The 22,966-nt window shown below is 41.4% G+C and overlaps 1 protein-coding gene across 2 annotated transcripts; it reads left to right on the top strand.

Annotated features, from left to right (window-relative positions):
* The first annotated feature begins 1,037 nt into the window (after positions 1–1,037).
* On the top strand, positions 1,038–18,441 carry TTF1 (transcription termination factor 1). 2 transcript variants are annotated; one of them, XM_006259988.4, is made up of 11 exons: positions 1,038–1,136; positions 2,227–3,158; positions 3,859–4,109; positions 5,313–5,498; positions 6,050–6,128; positions 7,097–7,227; positions 9,442–9,667; positions 10,917–11,006; positions 13,003–13,068; positions 15,293–15,378; positions 16,062–18,441. In XM_006259988.4, the coding sequence occupies exons 2-11, from the start codon at positions 2,239–2,241 to the stop codon at positions 16,235–16,237; spliced, it is 2,211 nt and encodes a 736-aa protein (XP_006260050.2). In that variant the 5' UTR covers positions 1,038–1,136; positions 2,227–2,238; the 3' UTR covers positions 16,238–18,441. The 2 variants fall into 2 exon arrangements, with proteins under 2 accessions (XP_006260050.2, XP_014459306.1); XM_014603820.3 differs by having other exon boundaries at positions 1,105–1,142.
* The last annotated feature ends 4,525 nt before the right edge of the window (positions 18,442–22,966 follow it).

Raw genomic sequence — 22,966 nt, 5'->3', positions numbered from 1 at the left:
CCAGCACTAATTTTCTATGAATCTAACTTGCTGCTGCCCTTTCCAGGAGCAGAATTAGTAAAGGGAGCATCATTTATCTGGAGCAGGCAACTGCTATTAAGAGATCCCTCTTATAGAGTTTAATTTCTAATAGTTTTTCTATTTTTAATAGAGAAATGACTCTCATTTTTAACAAAAGGGCTGCCCCATACCAGTCATAAAATTGTAGGGCTGGAAGGGACCCTGAAGGATCCTCGGGTCCAGCCCCATGATGAGCAGGAAAGACATCTGGGGTCAGGTGACCCCAGCCAGGTCACCGTCCAGTCTTCTCTTGAAGACCTCTAGGGTAAATATATGTATGTACATATGTGTATACACACATACATATGTGTACACACAGTCCATCTATGTATTATGTATGTGTACACACACACACACTACACACACACACACACACTATATATATATATATATACACACACACACACATATACACATACATACTATTATATATATACACATACACACATATATATACATGCATACAGGGGTTTAGGTTGTAGCCGTGTTTGTCTAAGGACATAGGCAGACAAGGTTCCTTGGGTGAATTTGATATCTTTTATTAGACCAACTCAAATAGTTGGAGAATAGTTATTAAGCAAGCTTTTGGGTTCAAAAACCCTTCGTCAGGCTAAGGAAGTTTCAGCAGTTGGTGTGTGCTCTTCCTGCATGGAATGAAAACACACACACACACACACACACACACATATCTATATACATGCACACATGTATACACACACACATATATACGTGCACACATATATATATACACACATGTATACACACACACGTATGTTGGTCTGGAGCTGTGCACATGCTGCCAGCACCCCAAACCCTCCCTCCCGCACCCCCGGCCCTTCCCGGCCCGGCTGTCCCTGCCCCAGCCCCAGCCCCAGCCCCGCACAGTGCAGCTCCCCCTCCGCCCTGCAGGGGGCGCACTCGGGAGAGGCTGTGGCACAGCGGACGCACGGGTCCGTCCCCTGCCGGTCCGGGCGGGGACACTTCCGGTGAGAAGAGAGTCGGAACGCGGCGGGGACGTGCCTGGTCCGCGGGGAAGGGGAGGCGGCGGACAGGTTTCCGGAAGTTGCTGCAAGCGGGTGCGGGTGCGGGTGCATGTGCGGTGGCGGCGCCTGCCCGGGTGCAGGGCGGGAGGGGCGGATGAGCCCCTGCGTCTCCGCGGGCCTTGTGCGCGGGAGGGGTCCATAGGAGCGGCCCTGGCCGGGGGGGGGGGCTGGGCACGACAGGGTCTTTACCTCCCCTCCCCCCCCTTGCAGCTTCCAGCATTCAGGTGCAGGAAGCTCGTCCCAGGCTTAAACGGCCCCTTGGGTGAAAGGTGCTCCCTGTGGTCGGTTTTAACCTGGGGTTGCCTCGTTCTCGTATCGCGAGCGAGATCCGTCGAAAAATCCCTGTCAGGTTCCTGTTTGGCATGGAGTATTTTGTAACCCCCTCTCTCACGCGTCTCTTTTTCACTAAATTGAGCGGGCCTTAGCCTCTCCTCCTACGGCAGCCTCTCCACGTGAATCATCCCTGTTGCCCTTCTCTGCACCTCCTCGCTTTTCTGTATGCGAAGCAGGGGTGTCGGGCTCGGCCGGCCCCGCGGGCTGGGTGAGGGGAGCAGGACTGGTCCGCAAGCTGGAAGAGCGGCGCGAGGCCGGCCCAGGGGCTGGGTCGGTCCCGAGGACCCCTCGTGCCGTGTCCCGTGTGGGGCCTGCGGAGAGAGGCCTGGCATCGCGGGTGCTCGGCTGCTGCCGCGGGAACGAGCCGCGGTGCCGAGCTCCGCGTGATGCTCTTGCGGCTCCAGAGCCGCTGGTCTTGCCCACGTACTTGGCAGCCGAGTTGGAGGGCGCTGGAGCCTCAGCAGCAAAGCAGTTTTGTTGAGCCAAGGAGGTGTCATTTTTCAAAAATGAAAGCAAGTCGCTTTCATTTTGATTCTTTAGATACAGTCGTGTGACTTTTAAGCCAGTGCCTTAGTTAACTTTTAAAGTTAACTTTTAATTAAACTAATTAAAAGTTAACTAAGTTAACTAACTAGTTAAAACTTTTAATCCTTTTTTCTTTAGCCTTATATGAACTATATTAATAAGATGATATAACCAGAATGTATCCTGAAGGATGTTGGTGGTTTTTCATGAAGTTTGCTTATGTAATGATAGCACTTGAGTAAGATTTATCTTCTTTTCATTAAAGGAGCTGGCAGCTATGACTGAAGAAGCCAACACACATTTTCTACAGAGCTGTCGCTCTGTCAAGAAGAAAAAGAAGAAAAAGAGAAATGGAGAGCACACTGAGAGCCTTGCGAGTGATGGAGACAAATGTGAGTTGAGCATAGATGCCTGCTGTCCTTCTCCTGTGCTTTCTGAAGATCAAGGTTCACAGAGCAGTGAGTTGCAGAAAAAGAAGAAAAAGAAAAACAGGAAAAAGAATCTTGCCACAAGTCTAGATGATTCTCTTATTTTGTGGGAGGATGAAATTAATAATGAGGCTGTAATAGATGCTTCCCAAGAGAAAAAGAAGCAAAAGAAACAGAAGCACAAAAAAAGCAGCAGCCTGCATGAGGAAAACAGTGTATTATACATCTCAGAAGACAATAATGCTAGCAGCCTGGACCCTTTAGGGAATGTCGATTGTGTAATTGTACCTACGAAGACGAAAAAAAGAAAAAAGAGTTTGTCAGAGGAACAGGATGAGGTGAAGGAACTGCTTGTTTTTGATGAATATGCTTCCAAAACGCAAAAAAAGAAAAAAAAGAGGGGACAGACCAATCTCAGTCATACACAAGAAGCCACAGATGAAAACTCGGCATCATTACTTCTGTCATGTGCAAAACAAAATTCTACCTCATTGCGAGAGGTAAAAAATAAGATGGCAAAGTTGAGGTCACCTACAGCAGTGCCCAGAAAGGGTTATAGAGGTGGAGAGTCTTCCGATCAGGCAGTCTCAGAAGCTACAGAAATTGTTTTTGGATTTAAGGAAGGTCCCATGGATATTCCCACTGCTATTCCTCAGGTTACTTCAGGAGCTGATAATGGCTCTTCTGAAGAAGCCTTGGTGCCAGTTAGAAAGATTAAAAAGAGACGGAGATCAAGCTTGCAACAAGTACCATCAGAACCTGAGAAAAAGTAAGGCTTGGATTCCCTTTAGCTCAGTTTTCTTAGTGCTTTCATCACCATGTCACCTGAGCCCTAGTACATTTTTCTCTCCTTAGTCTGTATGTCTTAAATACCTGGATTCAGAAAAACAATGAAGATTACGTGAGACCTGCAGCATTGCTGACTGTCACTGCCTTGACTTCCTGTGTCCTGATTACAGGCTATCCTTAAGACTCAAAGAACTACATTCCCTGCATGGAAATACATGAAAAATGATTTTATTTGGTTAGGCTTGCAAGTTGAGGAGAGAAATAGCTTCAAACATTATGCCCTATACGTACAGTGAACTCTGTGTGGGAAGACTTCAGTGGAGTTAAAGGCGGGTACAGGAGTCTGCCTAAAAAGTGTGGAGGTCTTAAGAGGAGTCTGCTAATTGTAGGGCTATATGTAATTGCACTGAGGTATTATTTAGATTATTAAAAGAATAGTAAATTAAAGCAGGGGTTGGCAACCTTTTGGAGTGGTAGACCACTTCAACAAAGCTAGCTGTAAAGGTTGGCTGCTGCTATGTCATTATCAAAATTATTTGGAATTGCAGCTGTATTGTAGGACTATAAATAGAGTAGCATGAAGTGGGTAGCACAATTCCCGTATCTTTTGCTTGAAAAAGTGATTTGACTTTCAGAATTGATAATCTTCAGTAGTGAACTCTAATTATTCTCGTTATCAGATTACCAGTGTCAGTGGCATTTAAAAATGAGGAAGACCAGAATGTTTCCCTTACTGAATATGCAGACTCTGAAATCTCCATGTTGAAAAATGAAGAGTTCCTGGAATTTAGCCCACAGCCGCAGCTGCATTTGGAGGCTGCAAAACAGGAACTGGAGGAGTTTATTCCTCACGTGAGAAAAATGTCAGATGAATCTATCCTGAAGATGGCTGGAACAGACCTGACCAGGTTCAAAAAATTTAAGAACAAAGGTGAGATCCCAAGGGAGCACTATATTGACAGAGCCAGGAGGCAGGTGACATCTGAAAGTAGTTTGACAGAGGAGGAAAGGATTTGATTTTATATAGTGCATTTTATACCCAGAATATCTGACTTCTAGAAATTGAAATATAGGAGACTCATGCAGCACATCTAATTCCAGTAGAATGGCAACAGGTTTAAAATCTCTAGCAGAGGGGAAAACATTTCTATTATCAACTTGGATAAGAGCATTCCTTCACGATATGAAATATTTCTCCTCTGATTAGATTATTTCTCTGTGCTGTATTCTATTAAAAATGAGGGTTGCAGTCTAAGCACAAATGGTTCTGTTTAGGGCTATCAATTAATTGTGGTTAATGCGTGATTAACACAATCGTTTGCCTTAATTTTTTTAAGGCGCTTATTGCGCACGTGGTTTTGGAGCCTGTGCCCAGACTCCGCTTCACTGCTGTCACAGTGGCCTCTGGGCCACCCTGCAGGGCAGCGGTGGCAACATAAAGGACTATAGGGCAGCCTGGGTGGGGGCTTTAGGTCGCTGCAGCAGGGGGGTGGGGTATACACACAGACATGCAGCTGCAGCCTGCAGATGCCCAGACACGTAGCCCAGTGGCATGTAAAAAGTGCCCAGCAGACAAGTCTGTGAAGGGGAAAGGGAAGGGATGTGGGGAAGGGAAAAGGCGGGGAGTGGGTAGGTGCAGATAGAGTCCCCCATGGTAAGGGAAGGAGTGGGGCAGAGGCTGGGATGAATGGGGCCCTAGGGCTAGGGCAGGTCATGGGACGGATCTGCGGGAGGCTCATCCAAGGGTGGGGGGCTTCTGCTGCTGCATGTACCCCCAGGTGCATTAAAATCCCTAATTTTAATCACACAACTAACTGCGATCAAATTTTTAAATCGTCTGATAGCCCTAGTTCTATTACTTGCTTATTTCTTAGTTCTGTTTTCCTTTTATTCCAGCCTTACTTACGGGCCAGTATCCTGGCATCCAGGTTATAGTCAAGATGCTACATATGAATATTCCATTTCCAAACTGCTCTTCTCTCTCTGCGAGTTGATATATATTGTCTCTTCAGAGCATTGACTTTTCATTGCCTGTTTGACATAATATTTTGTAAACCTGCATTTTCACCATGAAATGCAGGCAAGTTGTAACTAGAGTTCTGTTTTCGTAAACCAAATGTTTTGTATGTTCTAGGTGTTGCTGTCAAGTTTGGCAGGTTTTCTAAGAAGGAAAATAATCGGATACAGAAAAATGTTGAAGACTTTTTATCACTTACAGGACTAGAAAGTGCGGAGAAACTATTATTTACTTATAGGTTCCCAGAAGAGAAACAAAGCATCACCAAACTGAAAGTAACATACAGATTTTGTGAGAAACTTGGTGAGTATTATATAATTGCTCTTAAAAGATGGATCTTGCTCTCTAACGGTGGCATTATTGCACGCCATATAAAACCATTTGCTGTTTAAAAAGGATTTAGTTTTCAACTGTAAATCTGATAAAAATAATAAAGTGCAGTTTTAAGGCGATATGAAGTTTGTTAAATATCTTTGCCACTGATCTGAGTATCTGTGTTCACTTATGAAGGGTTTGCAGATTAAAATTCAGCTTCACCTTACCACACACATTTTAGAGTTTTCAAAACCAGAAGCACACATGATCAAGAGCACAATTTGTACCATTTCTTTTGGCTAGAAAATAAGTTTATGGGTAGACATCTTGCACTGTTTGATTGAAACTGTTGAGAAGTATCAGTTGCAATAGGTCCATACTCCTTTTCTCTTCCAGTATTTTTAGTACAGCAGATTATAAGCATTGAACAATGTAAGAACTATCATTGATAATTTTTCTTGATTGTGCTATGTTTCTTTCTTCAATGGCCTTTTCACTGGGTAAAATGCATTTTAAAAAAAGAATTTTTTACTTTGTAGCTAAGGGAATTCCTCGACCTTGGAGACTGATATATGCGCGGGCAAGGAAGATGTTTGACCCAAGCAACTATAGAGGCCGGTAAGAGTGTATGTTAGGTATTGCTGTGCACTAAGAGTTGGTCTTTGATAGTCACACCTTGATTTAGTTTTTGTAACACACACAACAAAGAACCTTCCCACGTGTGAGAGCAATGAGCAAATGACATTGTTCTATTGATCAGTTCTAAATCATGCATTATCTGCAAATTACAATATGTTCTTTATGTGATACGAAATCTAGTCCCTCTTCAAATAGTGAGCCAAAAGTTAGCTCTTGCAGCTCAATAGGAAGTTAACAAATCTGGGTTTTGGTCGATTGGGGAGGAAAGAGTATTTCGGGTTTGTAGGACTCTCGCAGTGAAGGCCATGCTCTGAACTTGGATTCCAGAGTTTCTGCTGTGATTGCAGCTGTGATAGCATGAAACAAGGTGAGGTTTGTATTTTAGGCAGCATGTATCTTTCCATGAGTTTAATACTTTGCATTAGAAGAACCCTTTTAGCAGTTGCAGTCAGTTTGGATGGTATTCAGAAACAAAAGATAGATTGCAGATACTAACTTCCATAGACACTTATTATTTTTTTTGTGCAGCTTTATAGTCTGAAAGTAGCAAGTTGCACGTTTCATAATGACTGCGTGAGCAAAAGGTAACTTCTCCAAAGGACATCCTCTGTTCCTGAATTTCCTGGACAATTTTATGATTTTGCATTTCAGTTTTTCTAGTTTAAAAATATTTTTTCTCAATCCTGTCACTTGATTCATACAAATGGGAGATGGATAGAATAGGCTGGTGCCAATAATGGAACATACTAAACTGACAAATGAACATCATAACAGACTAACCTTAATGCAACAGAAGCGTTAAAGAAAAGACCATTTTATAAATATTACTTGAAACGGTAATGAAAGATGGAACTTGTGGATTTTTGTACTTTGTGGATTTTCAGTTCCTTTAAAACAACTGGGCTTTTTCAGCCTGTTTATTCTTCTGTTTACCTTCGCTGCGTTAGGTATTCTGAGGAGGAGAAAGAACAATTAAAGAGATATCATGCTATACATGGCAACAACTGGAAGAAGATTTCTGGGCTGATGAACCGTAGCAACCTCTCAGTTGCTCTCAAGTATTCTCAGATGAAGGCCCGTAAGTCAGCATTAAAACTAAAAATTCAAGCTCTGCATGTCAGAAATTAAAAATAATTTATTGTTTTAGTTACAGTTCCAACAAGTACTCTTGGGTTCTTTGGATATCATGTACTGGACAGGGTTCTTGCTTTGGGTTCCACTGGTTTCTGTTTTTTCCAAGTTGCTTTTTGCGGTGAATCTGTGTGTGTAGTTGATAAAAACAAACATTTCTGATTAGAGGTACAGAATTGAAATAACGCAAGATTTAACATTTGATTAAAAGATCAACATATAGATTGACACATGTCAGTCAGAAAGCCTGACTGAGGTAAGAACCAGGATTTGAAAAGAGCTTAGGCAGTTCTGAAAATCCTGCTAGGACATCAGGTGTTAAGTTTCGATTAAAATTGGTGTTAGCCAACCTGCGTAGGCAGTTTGACACTTCTAATAGATTCCTAGATGCCTGTGAAAACCTGGCCCCGAGTACAGTACTCCCAAGACCTTTTGAGATTCGGGTCTTGTTTTAACCGTGTGGGTTGTCCCAGTCTAAGTGCATGTAAGAGCCTCAAAGTTACAATGTTCACTGGCAGCAAGCCAGACAAGAAATAAAGTAGAATGCATTCCATTTCTCTTGCTGTTGGGCCGTCCTCTCCCAAGAGTTTCATGTAGTGCTTCACAATCAGGCCATTGAGAAATATGTCAGTGGAAATTTTATTGCGGCTAACTTAATAACCATCTGGTTTTAAGGCTGCTCAGCTGCTCACCTTAGGAATTATAGATTGCTAGGCTACATGTTTTGTTTTGGGTTTTTGTCTTTTTTATAAAACAGCCAAACAATGCCCCCCAAAGGCTCTTTATCTAATTACTTTTGTCCAAGATTAACAAAATGTGGTCAACTAACTTTTTTAGAGAATATCATATATAATGATATCCCTAAGCTATGGGAAATCTGACTTCTATGTAGAGGAAGATGTATTTGTAAATCTGCACTTTACTTAAGGGATGTCATCTGACCCGAGCACTCTTTCCTGCCTAGGCAGGGGGTCAGACTCAATGATCTGTTGAGGTCCCTTCCAACCCTAGCATCTATGAATCTATGTTGGGCTGGCTGCAGTTCATTTTAGCCCTAACAGGAGCTTGATTTATATTTTTTAGGGCTTGTTCCTAAAAAATGAGAAGAAATTCTTTCGTCCTCCAGTTTGAATACTAGAAAGAGTCTCCTTGCTTATGTGGGATAGCAGTTAAAATGTTCACAGGGATGCACTATTAGTGCATTAGCTGGTACTAAGAAGTTAACTTATTTAGTGTGTCCTTTCCCCATGTTCTTTCATTGTAAGAGTAGGGAAAATATCCCAACTGACACAATAGCAGCTGTCCAAATGTTTTTAATTTGATACTTAAGAAACATCAGGTAAGTTTGTTTTCTGGAGAAATGAAATGAGAGGTTGTAGACTTGTTTGAATTCCAGTCTTTCCTCACTTAACTTGTCAAATCCTTATGCAGAATGCTAGAGAGGCTGCCTTTATTTCAAACTGTAGTAAAAATAAAAGGTAGACTATAATCCATTAGAACATGGTGAGGAAAAAGCATCCCTTTTCTTTGAGAGGTCCATTTTTATTTTTTCAGCTGTTGGAAGCAGCAGCTGGAATTAATTTATAATAGTGTCTTTATTTGCTAATCTCACAACAACCCTCTGAAGCAGATAAGTTTTTGGGTCAAGAAACTGATCCACAGACCTAATTTTACCAAAAAAAGAAAAAATAGTCTAGTGATAGGCTCCTAAATCCATGTGTAGGCACACAAGTAAGTGGCCTGAATTTTTTTCAGAAATGCTGAGCCCATAGCAGTGCCCACTGAGTTCATTGGGTTTGCTGCTTGCCAGTACTTTTAAAAAACAGGCTGCAGGTCCCTTGTGCGTGACTAAATTTGACTTAGGCTGCCTAATATTAGGAGATTTTTTGAAAGCTTGAGCCAAGCAGGCAATGTTGCTTGCCTGACTATCAGAGGAATTAGTGGCAGGTTTGTGAATGGATTTCTTAGCTTCTACTACACTCCTTATCCACTGGGCTGGATGACCTGTCTCAAATCTGCTGTGGAAAAACATCTAGATTGAATGTGGGACTGATCTTGTAAATATATTGCAGAACTGAACACACTCACTTGATTATTTTGCTCTTTGGGTCAATTGGTGAGAGGTTTTATCTAAATTGTTTGGCTTTTTTATTCGACATAGAAATTAATGCCGGTCCCTGGAGTAAGGAGGAGACCGAGAGGCTAATTAAAGCGGTAGAGGAGATAATTCAGGAACGGGCCATGAAGGAAGACTCAGATTCTCTTCTCTTGGAAAACTCGGAAGAAACTCTTTCAGTTGAGCGTGAAAAACTCTACAAGAACCTACCTTGGATTGAGATACAAACCAAAGTAGGAACTAGACATTGGAGACAGTGTAAATCTAGGTGGTAAGTTTGTATAAAAGGCTTGGGAGTTATACAAGTCTGGGATTATCTTTTTGACTTCTGTGTTTGCTTTCTTCAAATTGGTTGTCTCTGGATGTGTATTTGCTTAATAAACAACAGGTAATAATAACAACAGAATGTGGGATAGAAAAAAAGTGTTTCAAGTTTTTAGTGCTATATAATGTTATTGCTAAAATTACCCAAATTCTTAGTCTAGAGAAATAAAAAATGGTAGGCCAGATCTTAATGCCAAATCTTGTAATGCTTGTTGAAAGATATGACTCTCATTACTTTAATCACACAGGGTACTTTGCCACAACGGTTGTACAGCTCTGTGCAATATTAAGTATAACTTCATTATAGGAAACGAAAGAAGAAGAAAAATCCAAACAAATCACAAGTGATATATAATGCTTACTTATGTACTGTCTTTTTTATTATGCTTGTGTCAGTTTTTTTTCATTGGAGCTTACTGATTTGAGAGCAGAGAAGCCTCTGGTGTGGGATCAGGCAAATTGATACCAGTCCAAAAATTAATTATAATAATTTTTTTAAATTGTTGTATTTGCATCAGTGTTGAGGCTAGTTGGTGTACAAAGACACATTGCTTTTTCAACTCTAAATCTTCTCTGTTTATACACAACTTAAGTCCTAGTTCTGCAAAGTTGTAAGTGTATGACTAATTGAAAGTGGAGCTACTTTCTTTTATAACATCACATGTATACTTAAGTGTCTCCATCATGTGGTATTGTGTTTATGAAAGATAATTTTTTAAAAGAAAGGGCACAACTTAAGATGGCAACTGCCTACTTGCTCTTCCTAAGGAAAAGAAACTGAAAGCTGGCAGATAGGCAAGAGTCCTACCAAATAGGAAACTTAGAGCCAGAATTTGCTCTTAGACTCCATTGTAGTGAATGGGCTTGAACTGACATAGGTTGCAAGATTCAGTTCCCTAGTTTGGGTAGCTGCATTAGATTAAGTTGCTTAGATTTCAGTGTAACCTCTTCATGTAGAATAGGTTAACCGGATTATGAGAAAAGAAAGATAAAAGCATTGGAAGTTATAAGACAGTGAAGCCATAGGCCTATGAAGGCCCAAGACTTCTGGAACAATTAACAAAATATATAATCATCTCTTTTTTTATCACTGAACAAGTTAGAATGTTTTTGGTTTTTTTACCCAAACTTTAACTTTAAGTGTTGGGGAAATCTCTCTCTTTTTTTTTTATTGTCTTTCTCCCCTCCCCTACAAGGCTTTCAGTTCTAACGAAGAAGATGTCCAATGGGGAGGCGGTATGTCATGGGACAAAAGGGTTGCGAGCTAAAATCAATCTCATTGAAAGGTACGTATAAATATGATGCAGTGTGCTTTTGCTGCAGTGTGTAGAGCGTTTGTCAGGTGACATTCGGGAGCACATGCAAGAGAAATGAAGTGTGTCATTTCAGACACAGAAGTTCCCATGGTATTAAGTACTCTTCCTTGTTTTCTGTAAAGTTTATATAGGCATATTAAACTATCCTGTGTGTGGCTGGCTTAGATACAAGCAGCACTTCTTTACAGGCAGAGGGATTTGTTGTGTCTGATCAGCTGAAAGCTTGTTCTCCATTTCTTTGTGCTGTGGTTGGCCTTGCCCAGCTGACACAGGCGCTACTGAGCAAGCAGTGGGTCCTTTCTCCTGTGCATTGTCAACACAATGACTTAAGTTCCAATTACTAACATCTGTGTAAGTCTACTGCCTGCAGTGGGGTTGCTATAGAGGAATGAGAGAAGTATAGAAGATATAGAAGACCTGAACCTGTTCAACCTCAGCAAGAGGAGGCTAAGGGGGGACCTGGTGGCTGCCTACAAGCTCATCAGGGGGGAATCAACAGCAAATAGGCAGAGCCCTTTTCTCCCCAGCACCCACCTGGGGTGACAAGGAACAATGGTCATCAGCTGATGGAGAATAGGTTTAGGTTAGAGATCAGAAGGCAATATTTTACAATTAGGGTGACCAAAATCTGGAACCAACTTCCCAGGGAAGTGGTCATCGCCCTAACCTTGGGCAAATTCAAGAGGAGGTTGGACAATCACCTGTCTGGGGTCTTGTGAACCCAGCATTCATTCCTGCCTGTGGCAGGGGGTCAGGCTAGATGATCTGTTCAGGTCTCTCCTGACCCTAGCTACTATGAAACTGTGTGCGTGCAATTTGGTTAGTAGAACTTCTACTGGTGACAGTGTATGGTATGGAAAGAGAACCAGGGTATGTCTGGCAGTTAGAGAAAAGGTCCTTCTTACTTGTAAGCAGCCTAACAAATGAAATTTCCAGAGAGATGGGAGCAATTCAGAATGGAGATGTTAACGATTTCAGTGATGCTCAATCTGTGGCTGGTGGGGCTTCCCACAAGACTGAAAATTTGGTGATGGGGGAGCAGTGACAGTGTTAATTGTTCCCAGAGCCATAGCAATTAATACAGACAACACTGCTCCACAAGCAAATTTCTGGATCTGTGGGGAGGCTCGCAGATTGGATCGCACCAGCCCCGTGCTGGATCAGGCTCACAGACTGGCCCTGTGCTACCCATCCAGCCCATGGGACCTTTAAGTTGAGCACTAGGGCTGTGCGAAGCTTCAGCTGCTGATTTGATTCTGCAGAGATTCGGCCTGATATGGGAGCTTAATCTCCGAATATGAATCAATTCAAGAGACCCTTCAATCTCTCTGAATCGAATCGGAGAGATTCATAAACATTCGACAATTTGGACATAGACACAGCTTTAAATGTTTTTTCTACATGCCTCTAGATAGCAGGGGCTCTGAATGCTGCAGTGCTGGTGCAGATAGAGCATCCCAGAGAAGCTCAGGCGGGTTCCCAGCATGGTCAGCAGACCCAGATGTGGACCAGAAGCACTTCCAGTCCACTTCCAAGTTTGCTGCTGAGCACGCAGGGGCCCCCCCATGCTCCTGTGGGATGTTCCATCCACCCTAGCATCTTAGCAGTCACGAGGTGCCTGGCACCTCGAGGTATGTAGAAAAAACATATAAAGCTGTGTCTATGTCCAAATCACTGATTTGGAAATGTTTGAAAATGCTGTTCTCAACATGCAGGTAGAAAGGGCAGGAAATATCTTTGCCTTTAAGTTTTCTGCCTTTTCTCTTTCATTTTGTTTCAGTTTGGCAACCGTGAAGGTGTTTTAACATCATTTTATATATTTAACATGTGTGCACAATTTCACCCAGATTTACCAGCAGTGTTTATCTTTGTAGAATATGCCTTGGTTGGGGAAGAGCATCATGGACCAATAGGATATGAAACTGCCCTTTCTGCTGTGCCTATAAATTGCTTTTTCAATTCCTAGGTTGTATGAAATGAAGGTGGAAGATGCTAATGAAATAAACTGGGAAGAACTCAGCAGTGTCATTGGGTAAAAGCTTTTTTTTTTTTTTTTAATATTTGAATTTGGCCACAAACAGGCAGTCTTTAGAAGTCAGCCCATGTTACGTTTTTGGATTAAGCAATAAGGATTTTTTTGTAATGTACGGACCTTTTACTAAGTAAAGAAACTCCGTTAACAAATCAGACTTAGCATAAAGACTAATTTTATTATCCTTTTAGAGCTAATACAATTATAAAGCAATATGTTTACCTTCTACTGCAATATGATCGGATTAACATATATGCTCACCACCTTAAAAAATAATGAACATGACATCAGTAGTTGATCAGTCTGTAAAGTTTTGTCCATGGCAGGGGTGGTTCTCAATTCCAACGTTTAAGTTCTGTGCAGGGTAAACTTTTGGTCCGAAGATCAAGGTTTTCTAGGGTCTTCAAAACCCGCTTCCCCAATTTTATACCCATCTTGTTTACATCACTTCACTTCTTAACGCGTGCATTTTTCTGTGGATGCTTATTTACATCACACATTTCTATAGTAGCCTCATATCTTACTTAACAGTTATTTCTCATATGGTTTGCCTTGCTTTAAAGGACTTCTGTTTGCCCAAAACTGTCTGTTTTTCTGTTCTTGACCAATTTTTTAGTATTCTCAGTTCATTCTAATTTAGCAAAATCTGCATTTTTACATACACAACTCCCATTTCTGAACAAAAGTCAAGCTACTTGTATCAAAAGGCCTTTATTTTAGGCTAAAACCAGCCTGTCTAAGTTCTCAGAAATATAGACAAGCTTGGACTCCTACAGCCACACAGTGTCTCACTGAATTCAACAGGACTGTGCACTTACAGATCACTATGCAGTAACATGACATAACATTTTAGGAATAGGTGTTTAAACTTAAAATGACAGGAAATTATTTTTTCCACCTTCCTATCTTATAGTTTTCCTACCACTGTGAACATAGTGGCCAAGTTGCTTTTCTGTTTGGCTAAGTACAGACATTTGGGGCACTAGGTGGAGGTTAAATTGATTCAAAGTGGCTGCCCAATATCAGGTAAGTCAGGATTGGGGTGGGGGGAGGAGGAGTAGCTGGGGGGGTTGGGGGTTCAGCAGACTGGAGGGGACCAGGGGTCCACTGGGGAGGCAGGCGCGATGTAGGGGTTGGGGGATGCAGGTGTGACCCACAAGGGGTAGGGGGAACAGGCACGGCCTGTGGGTGCAGTAAAGGGGGCAGGTGCAACTCACAAATCATGGCCGGGGGCAAGCTCAACCTGCGAGTGGGATGGGGTCCCCCCCTCAGTGAACCTACGTCCCCATCCCCCAGGACTTATTTTTTCGGCAACAGCAGTGGCTGAGGCTGATAAAAGCATCTGCACCTGAAGCGGCTTGTAAGATGGGGGTTGAGAGTGTTGGGGGGAGCAAGGGGCCAGCAGGGAGGGCAAAAGACTAGTGTGGGGGAAGTGGGGAGCAGCCCCAGGGCTGGAGCCAATGGTTGGATTTTCCCAGCCTCAAGGCTGTGGAGGAGAAGCGGACAGAACTTCCATGTGCTGGTTTGACCTAAATCAAATGAGTCTGATACTGCATAGATGCAGGGTTATCTTAAACTGGGTTCTCCCATTTTTAGACTGGGTTGTGTGTTCAGAACATCTGTTCAGTTAGAGGTTTAGATTGATTGCCAGTCACTGAGACCACATCTGTAAGTGCAAGGTCAGCACCCGGACGAGCTAAATTTAAATCGGGTGGCCATTATGAACCTGATTTAACCTCCTGAATGCCTGTACTTATCCTATGTGTAACACTTGAGTTATTCTTATTTTACCTGCGTAGGATGGCTGTTGCATAAAGGATCTGTAATATTGCAGCTGTGTCTTAGAAGAGCCTGAGTACAGTGTACAAAATGACCCAGTTCTGTCCATGTAATCCTCTGCATTTCCCAGATCATACAGAGTAACAGATAGGAATGACAAATTCTTTGCAATTTCAGCTTCACTTATTTTTTCTTCTTCCTAAGTGTGTAATACACATTTATAACATGGTTTTTGCCTTGGTGTACCCATGCATAAGGTTAACCACTGTCATGACCAATTATTTGTATTTGGTACTTTAAAGACCAGGCAGATTTCAGATAGCCAACCTCACAGTGTCAGATATGAGTAATTGGAGCAAAAAGTGCCATTGGAATGACACTGCTATAATAATAAAACTGTGTAATAGGCTGTCTTTACCCATATTTGAAACCTTTCTTTTTTCAGAGATGTCCCTGAAGCGTATGTTCAGGGTACATTTTCCAGGCTAAAGGCTACGTATGTCCCCTTCTGGCACACAAAGACTTTTCCTGGTGAGTATCTCTCTTGGTTGCATTATGCATTCTTTCAATTTTTTTTAAAGCTTATGACTGTTAATCTTTCAGTGGTACTCTGAGTCACCTTTTCCCTGTATATGATCAAATTAGTTTAATTTTTATTTAATATTTTGGGGTTAATAAAAACAAATACACAGAAGTGGGTTCATTTCATAAAGTCATCCTGCATTATGCTCGAACCTACCACTTTTAGCACCCTGCTTTTTGGATTTCATTAGTTCTTCCCATGGTACCCATATGTACATGTGTGTGTATGCTGATATGGTTACTGGGGAATAGCCAAGAGGAGAATTTTGGTACTCTCTTTATCTCCACCCAAAAATTAAACTCTGCCTACTTGACTTGCTGCTCTTAGTAGATGTTCAAAATAATCGTACACGTGGTCTGGGCTTGGCTTCCTCTCGGTTCTGACCTTGCCTGGAGGTTCAGTTGGGCTTTCCCTATGTGAGGCTTATAAGTCCCATTGGGTTTTCAAACACGCCTCCTATCGGACTGTGGCTCGTATATCCCATTGGGCTCTGCTAGTTTTCTTGGGCTGGGCAGGAATGATATTTGCAAGAATGTCAGTCTTGTAAAGCTTAATGAAAAAACACAGCTTGTTGATGAAAAGACCAAAATAAAATTATGAATAAATGGAATGCTCTGTTTTTTCTTTAAAGAAATTATCGATTACCTTTATGACGAGACAATTCCATTGCTTCAGAGAAAGTTAGAAAAAAAGCGAGACAGACTTCCTTCTGAAAATTTAACTTCCAGCCAACAGAAAAAGCTTTTCCGAATCAGCGATATCTTTGACAGCAAAGAAGAGGATAAGAACCCTGGTGGCAATAATTGATTGTTATTAAAGGCACTCCCTTTTCCCCCATATCCAAAATGCCAAATTTTGGTCCTCTTGAATCCAGGATTAGATGAAGGGCTAATATATATATAACTATGAAATAACTGTCAAAGCAAAGGCATTTCTGCATATTTCTGTTGTTTTATGTGGAAGTGTGTGAAGTTTATTTTGTTTTATTTTAGGCAGCATCTTTGTTATATTTTTTTTTCCTTTTTTGAGGAACACACTAGCATATTTTAATGCTGTATTTACTACACATTGGGCATATCTACAGGTACAATTAATGTGCCCTGGAGTTTATTCATGTGCAGCACGTGGATGGCAGGCTGACCTCTGGGTCTCCTGCTATCCTGGGCTGCTCCAGCCGAGCTCCATGTGCTGTGGAGTGGCTGGTTGAGGCATGAGGAGGCTTCAGTGTGGGGGCTACCTGCTGGCTAGCCCTGCACTGAAGCGTCCTGTGCTCTAGCCAGCTGGGGCAACGTCTACACGTGCACTGCTGCGCATGAAAAACACCGCAGCGGGTAATACTTGTAATTACAAGTACTACCCGCTAATTACAAGTACTACCCTGCTACTGAGTTTGTTTCATGCATCCCAATAGGGGCGCATGTGTAGATGCTGAGAATGTTTACTGCAAAATTAATTAGTCAACTGTGCAGTAAATGTCATGTGTAGATGTGCCCATTTGGTAACAAACCTATGTTAAGCCTCTTTGCTTGACTTTGGTATCACCACCCTAAAGTTTAATTTAGATCTTTTAAAAAAAAAATGTTTAAGTCCATTTGTTCTAAGTTTATGCAAGCAGAAAAAAAATTGCTTTTCTGCATATGTGTTACAACAAACCTTCAGTCAGTAGCTTAGGTAACTTGAAGGGACCTCCTGTTTTAAGAGAGAATAATCTTATCTGGAGATAATCATTGCATTTTAGAGTTGAATTAGGACTTTTTAGACCCTTTGTTAAATGTTTTCCACATGATTGAAATATGCTGGTTATTAGTAGCATCAATTTGCTGTTGGCCAGACTGCAGAGAAGTAATTGTTGCATAGCTCATATAAGTTGTTAACACTGGTAGTGATTATATGGTCCCATCCCTTCACGCCCCTGTTTGGCCTTTGTTCTGGCTGGTTGAGGCAAATCCATTTTATGGTAAAGTTTTATATAAACTCAGTTGATTTTTTTTTTTTTTTGATGCTATAAAAATAGCCAGAAAACTAAAGTGTAAAAACTGACTGATTTGAACAAGATTTTCAGAAAAAATATAATTATGTTGGCTGCTATAGGATAAGTTATCAAAAGCTTATTACAAAAATTATGAAGCATTACCATTTAACTAGTAGTCCAGAAGCAGTTTTAATTTCTTCAGATTTTATGAGAGCGCAATAATAGTCTCTTGGACACATGATGTATGTACTGGAAGTGCTTTTTATGGGTGTGTTTCCCTCTCTCTAACTAGAAGTGTTGACTTTGGTAAATAAAGCCTTGGTTGTTATTTCTGAATGGTTTGTCTGCATATGAAAGTACTCGTGCATAAGGCAGGGTGTGAATTTAGCTATATCAGGTTAAGTTCCATGTGTGTGTATGCTTATTCCAGAACAAGTATGTCTCTGTGGATTTAGCCTGTTTCACATCTCAAGGGCACTGTTTTAGGTGCTTCTGTTATCTTACATTGTTAGCGGGGAATTGCAGAGCTTTAAACTGTAGTTTTACCAGCTTTTTTGTTCTTCATGCAGTTGTATTATATGTTGTAAAAACTATTAGTACTTTTGGTTCTAGGGTTATTCTGTTTTGTATCTGCTAAACAAGAAAGGCTTATATATATTAAAATGCTGTATTACAGTAGTTAAAACGCATATATGAGCAAACCAGAATTATGGATGTAGGACTTGAATATTTTTGATATAGCAAATGCAGAAAGCAAATAGTTAATGGGTCATATGTGCTAATTTGTTTTCCATGGAACTATTAATATTAACATGAATATGTTAATATGAAATGAATGTAGATGCCATTTTTACCTGTCTGCCAGCTGTTTTCAGCTGCTCCTACAATTTTCTGTGACTTGATAAAGTGACTGTAAATAATTGTGCCTGTTTAGGTAAAGTTTAAAGTTTTGTATGATATATGTGCCTTTTCTTTTTTTTTTTAAATAAAGCCTGGTCAAAAAAATAAATATCCAAGGAGCTTTGCTACTTCTTATGAAGCCCAAGTCATGTCATTTTGTTGTTAAGTGGTAGTCATCTTGCAGTTAACAAAAACAAAATCTAAGTTGAAAATTTGAACCTTACAGGTACAATCACAAAAGGCAAATAAAATGAACAAAAATGTACGACAGATTTGTTTTTAGTTGGTCATGATTTTTTGAAGTCCAGCTCTTCAAGTGCCAAGGGATAATGATACCAAATATAACGAGGTTAGGTATTCGTGGTCCTACAGTAATCAACCTCTGACAGATGCTCATTTGAACTGGATGGCGTAAGCCAGTCTGAGGAGGTCATGTAAAAGGTATGGTAATTTTGGACTCCATTCTTCAGTTGGATGTAATCTTCAACCTGCTCGAGCCACTTCGTCTAACGTATTTGCATGTTCAGAAATTAAAAAAAAAAAAAGGATTTTCCATTTTATTTATAAACCATCTAGAGTAGTGCTAAGCATTCTGCAGAACAAATGGATGTGTGGGGACCAATCCAACCGTGCTGTTACCAGATTTGCCCATCACCTTGGGGTGTGCTCATTTATTAGGGATATGTTTCTAGGGTCTTGGTAATTATCAATGTGCAGCTTGTGTTACTTGTGTTTCTATACGGCGCTGTATCTCTCCCTTCTGCAAGTCCTCACCCCCAATGGAGCTATCTTGCAGGACTCAGTTTCAATGGGACTGGGTTCCTCCAGTCACCAAATCGGTCATAGACACACAAATTAACATGACATGCCTGACCTGGCTGGGTTGATCAGCATGGACAGGCTGACACCCTCACATGCCAAGAATCAGTTAATCAGAACAACAATAAACTGCAGTCAGACACAGGCACACAGGTGAACAGAATACCTCTGAATCTGGCTGGGTGTCCAGCTGACACCCTCATGGGCCAGCATTCAGTTCAAACTGGGTCAATCAGCCTGTACAAGCTGATCCCATTATGTGTTTCAAACTTGGCACATCCCAATCTTTAGCCTCTTGATGAGCAGATCCCACAGTGTTTTTGGGCTTCACAGGGATTTTTAGCTCAGGTAAAAGAAGTGTTGCTGCAGAGCAAGCGGGGAAGGAGAAGCAGAGAAGGAAAAATATACCCGGTTACTACCAGTTTGACTATAAGAGTTATTTATTGCTAAGTATATGAAATATATAATGGTACTAGTAGTAACAGACATGTAAAGGAAAAACAAACACAAACAATTACAATACTACCCTGTTTTCACTAAATATTTGGGGAAACTTAGCTCAAGCTGAACTAACACAGTTCAGGTACAGAAATCTATGCCTAGAGAGAGAAAAGAGAGAGAGCGAGAGCTGGGTTCTCACCAGTCCAAGACACTTGGGTTGCAATGCTGACAGGTAAAGTTCTTAGCACAATCCTTGAAGGGAGACAATCTGTTTCTTCCAGCTTCTCGAGAACAACAGTGGATGGTGTCAAAGGCTTTTCCTCTTGAAGCACACACACACTTTGCTGCTTTTTTTACAGATTTTTATACCCTCAGTTCAGCTTCAAAGTATTCTCAGTAGTGTAAATCATTGTCTTTTCTCTTGACAAGGGATTATGTGGTTTGGAACATCTCAGAAAACTGGTTGATAATCAGGAAAACGTAAGGTTAAGAAGTAACCAGACAGAAGCCAGCTTGAAATTCCTATGGATAGCAGCTATACTGATGGGATATCTCATGGTTTCTTCAGAAACAATAGATAGCTTGTTAGCATCAGGGTTTTGGATTTTTACTTGTTGTGAACAAGCCTCAGTTTAACATGACTTTTCCAGATCTTGCTATAGTCTTTTAACAGACTTAAGGCAATTATTAGGGTGTTGATAACCTTTGGTGGGGAGGACTTCCACCAGTCGTCCGGGGAAAGGTATGACAACACTTGTGGTCAGGGTTCCAACAGGCTGGAAGCTGTGATGAACCCTTTACCATTTTTCAAATGTCGCCCATACCCCCTCTGACTCGGTCTCTTTGCCTCAGCATTCCCTAACCCAGCAACCAAATTTTAGTCAATCAAGTTTAAATAGGCCTCCCATAGTGGGACCGGGAATGTACAGCCCAAGATGCCTATTAAACTTTACTTCTGCTTAGAGGTGGGTGTGTGTGGGGGTGGGGAGTCCTTTGTAAATCCAGATTAGAATTGGTCTGATAAATGCTGAGCTGGGTGTGTGTAAATGTGGGTCGATTAGCATTTGGAGCACAGATTCTCCATCATGCAGTGCTCCCCTGCTTATCTGATCCCAGAATTCACTGCAGTCTTTGCTTTGGGCTTTCTGCTCTCCATCGCCCATGTAAATGAATGGTCATCTGGTTCCATCTTGGATGCAAATGAGACCAAGGGCAGTTGTTTCACACTTGTCACCCTTATCTGGAGGGTTTTAGGTGCGTCTCCCACTTCATCTTCATTGTCTTTCATAATCAGTTCTTGTTCAGGTGGGGGTGGAGGGGGAGGAATTCTTTGTGAGCCAGACAGGCTGCCTCCTGTGCCAGGGTTCCCCAAGAACACGGAACTGAGAGGTAACAGCACATGTGACCTAAGAAGTACTAGTTAGAAATCCTAGGGTTAACGGAGTAGGGAAGGAGAATGTAATAGCCAGACCACATGATTACAATGTATATGTATAAGCATTGAGCCTGTGTAATTAAAAGATTTTTCTTCGTTTTTCATATGGCATCAGATATCAAGTTCCAGATCTATGAACCGCTGTTTGATATTGCCCACCATATGAATTCCATCTACTCTGTCTGTGCATTTGTAAAGATTGCAGTTTTGGATTAAGTGCTGTGCTGTTTGTTGAGTACCACATTCACACATCAGCTGTCCAAGATGTTCATCTTGAGAAGTGGTGTTTTGAAGCATCCGTATCCAGATCTTACTCTGTTCAGCTTGACCCATGCTTCTCTGTCAAAGTCGTGCCCCATGAGGGACTTGTTTGGTGTTGGTATAGAGTCTCCCTTACTGACTTTTGACTTTTCCTCCCCTCCCTTCCCTGCTCTACCTTTTGTTTTCCCAATTTCTGCTCATTTACATTCTCACTGACATCCTATTACACTTTTAGCTTCTTTCATTCTCAGAACAGCAGAGACGTCTTATGCCTGAAGAAGGGCGATTGCACCCAAAAGCTTGCAAAGAACTTTTTTTCCAACTACTCAGTTGGTCTAATAAAAGATATCACATCTATCCAAAGAGACTTGCCTGCCTATGTCCTTAGACCAACATGGCTACAAGCAAAAACCCAGCAACATGTCAGTGCTCAGTGTCTCTTCCAGTTCTGTCATGTCTGTTCTTTGGGCTGCTATGGCTACACCATCAGCATGCATGTGTCATTTAAATGATATATGCCGGAAGTCTGAGCTCTAACCCTTGGGGGACTCCATTCTTCAAATTTGTACTCTGCTTTTGTCTCCTTGGCTGTTAACGAGTTTGAATGATCTGCTAGAGATCGTGTTCATGATGGAAGCATATAGTTCGTGGTCAGGTATCATGGAGTACAGTTTATATTTGAGGTCATACCATGTCATAAGTGACTGAGGTTGATAAAGATTACACCTGTTTTCAGCCTCCTTTCAAATCCATTTTCCTTGTCAGATGTAAGTACTGTCATTTGGTCAGCAGTATGCCACTTTTCTCAAAACCCTGTTTGTTCTTTTGGGAGCTGGGGGGTCAATGATTCTATTCAGGATTAGGTACCCCATGAATTTGTGTGTAACATGAAGTAGTGAGGTGGGTTGGTAGCTCTGTGGATCCTCTGGTGGTTTATTGGGTTTAAGGATACATAACTGTTTATCTTGTATAATTAAAATATTTTCTTTAACTCTGATTGCTGCTTGTGGGCAATATAGAAAAAGGGAAAAAAAAGATATCTAAACCCAGACTTCATATAAACTTTTAATTGTCTCTATTTTAAATGGAATTTGTATTGGAGTTACAAAGTAAACTTTCTCCTTTGAGATGGAGCATAAACCAAGAACAGTTACAAATAAAAGGTCATGATTTTTTGTCCAGTTAGTCAGTTCCTTATTATTTCTTGGGCAAGGAACTGGTCAGACAGTAAACATTTCCAGAACTGTTAAAAGGGGTGTGAGAGTGCAGGTGAATGGAGGGTACTGAATAATTATTTTTATGCCAACAGTCATGTAATCTGGCAATTGATTTCAGAGGCATAGGCTGGGATAAAATTCCCCAGCACTTACTGTTCTTTCCCACCCCTCTGATGCATCTTGAGGGTTGTGGCACTATGATCATAGCAATAGGCATTGAAAGGAAAATGTTGCTTAAATGGAAACTTTCCAAACTACCCACCAGCCAAAGTTGAGTTGTTCCAAAGATGCAGAGTTGTGTGCTTCTTTGCAATCAATGAGATGTAGAACAGGACTGACTGACTTTCCTGCTTCCCAGGAAGAGCCTGGGAAGCTAATAGAGAGTATGAGCATGAGGTACTTATTCTGGCTCCATCATGTCCAGGTCTCTGGATCATAGTTATGTGTCTAATCCCACTTGAGCTTGAGAACTACAAGATGATGAGTTCAAC

Source organism: Alligator mississippiensis, chromosome 12 (assembly GCF_030867095.1).
Source record: "Alligator mississippiensis isolate rAllMis1 chromosome 12, rAllMis1, whole genome shotgun sequence".
Classification (NCBI taxonomy): domain Eukaryota; kingdom Metazoa; phylum Chordata; order Crocodylia; family Alligatoridae; genus Alligator; species Alligator mississippiensis.
Note: the sequence above shows the minus strand (reverse complement) of the source record. Positions and strands in the feature narration are given on the sequence as shown.

Coding starts and splice junctions, on each gene's coding strand:
- TTF1 (XM_006259988.4), top strand. CDS start 2,239: ATGACTGAAGAAGCCAACACACATTTTCTACAGAGCTGTCGCTCTGTC. Junction 4,110..5,312: donor CAAAAAATTTAAGAACAAAG/GTGAGATCCCAA, acceptor TGTATGTTCTAG/GTGTTGCTGTCAAGTTTGGC. Junction 5,499..6,049: donor CAGATTTTGTGAGAAACTTG/GTGAGTATTATA, acceptor TTTACTTTGTAG/CTAAGGGAATTCCTCGACCT.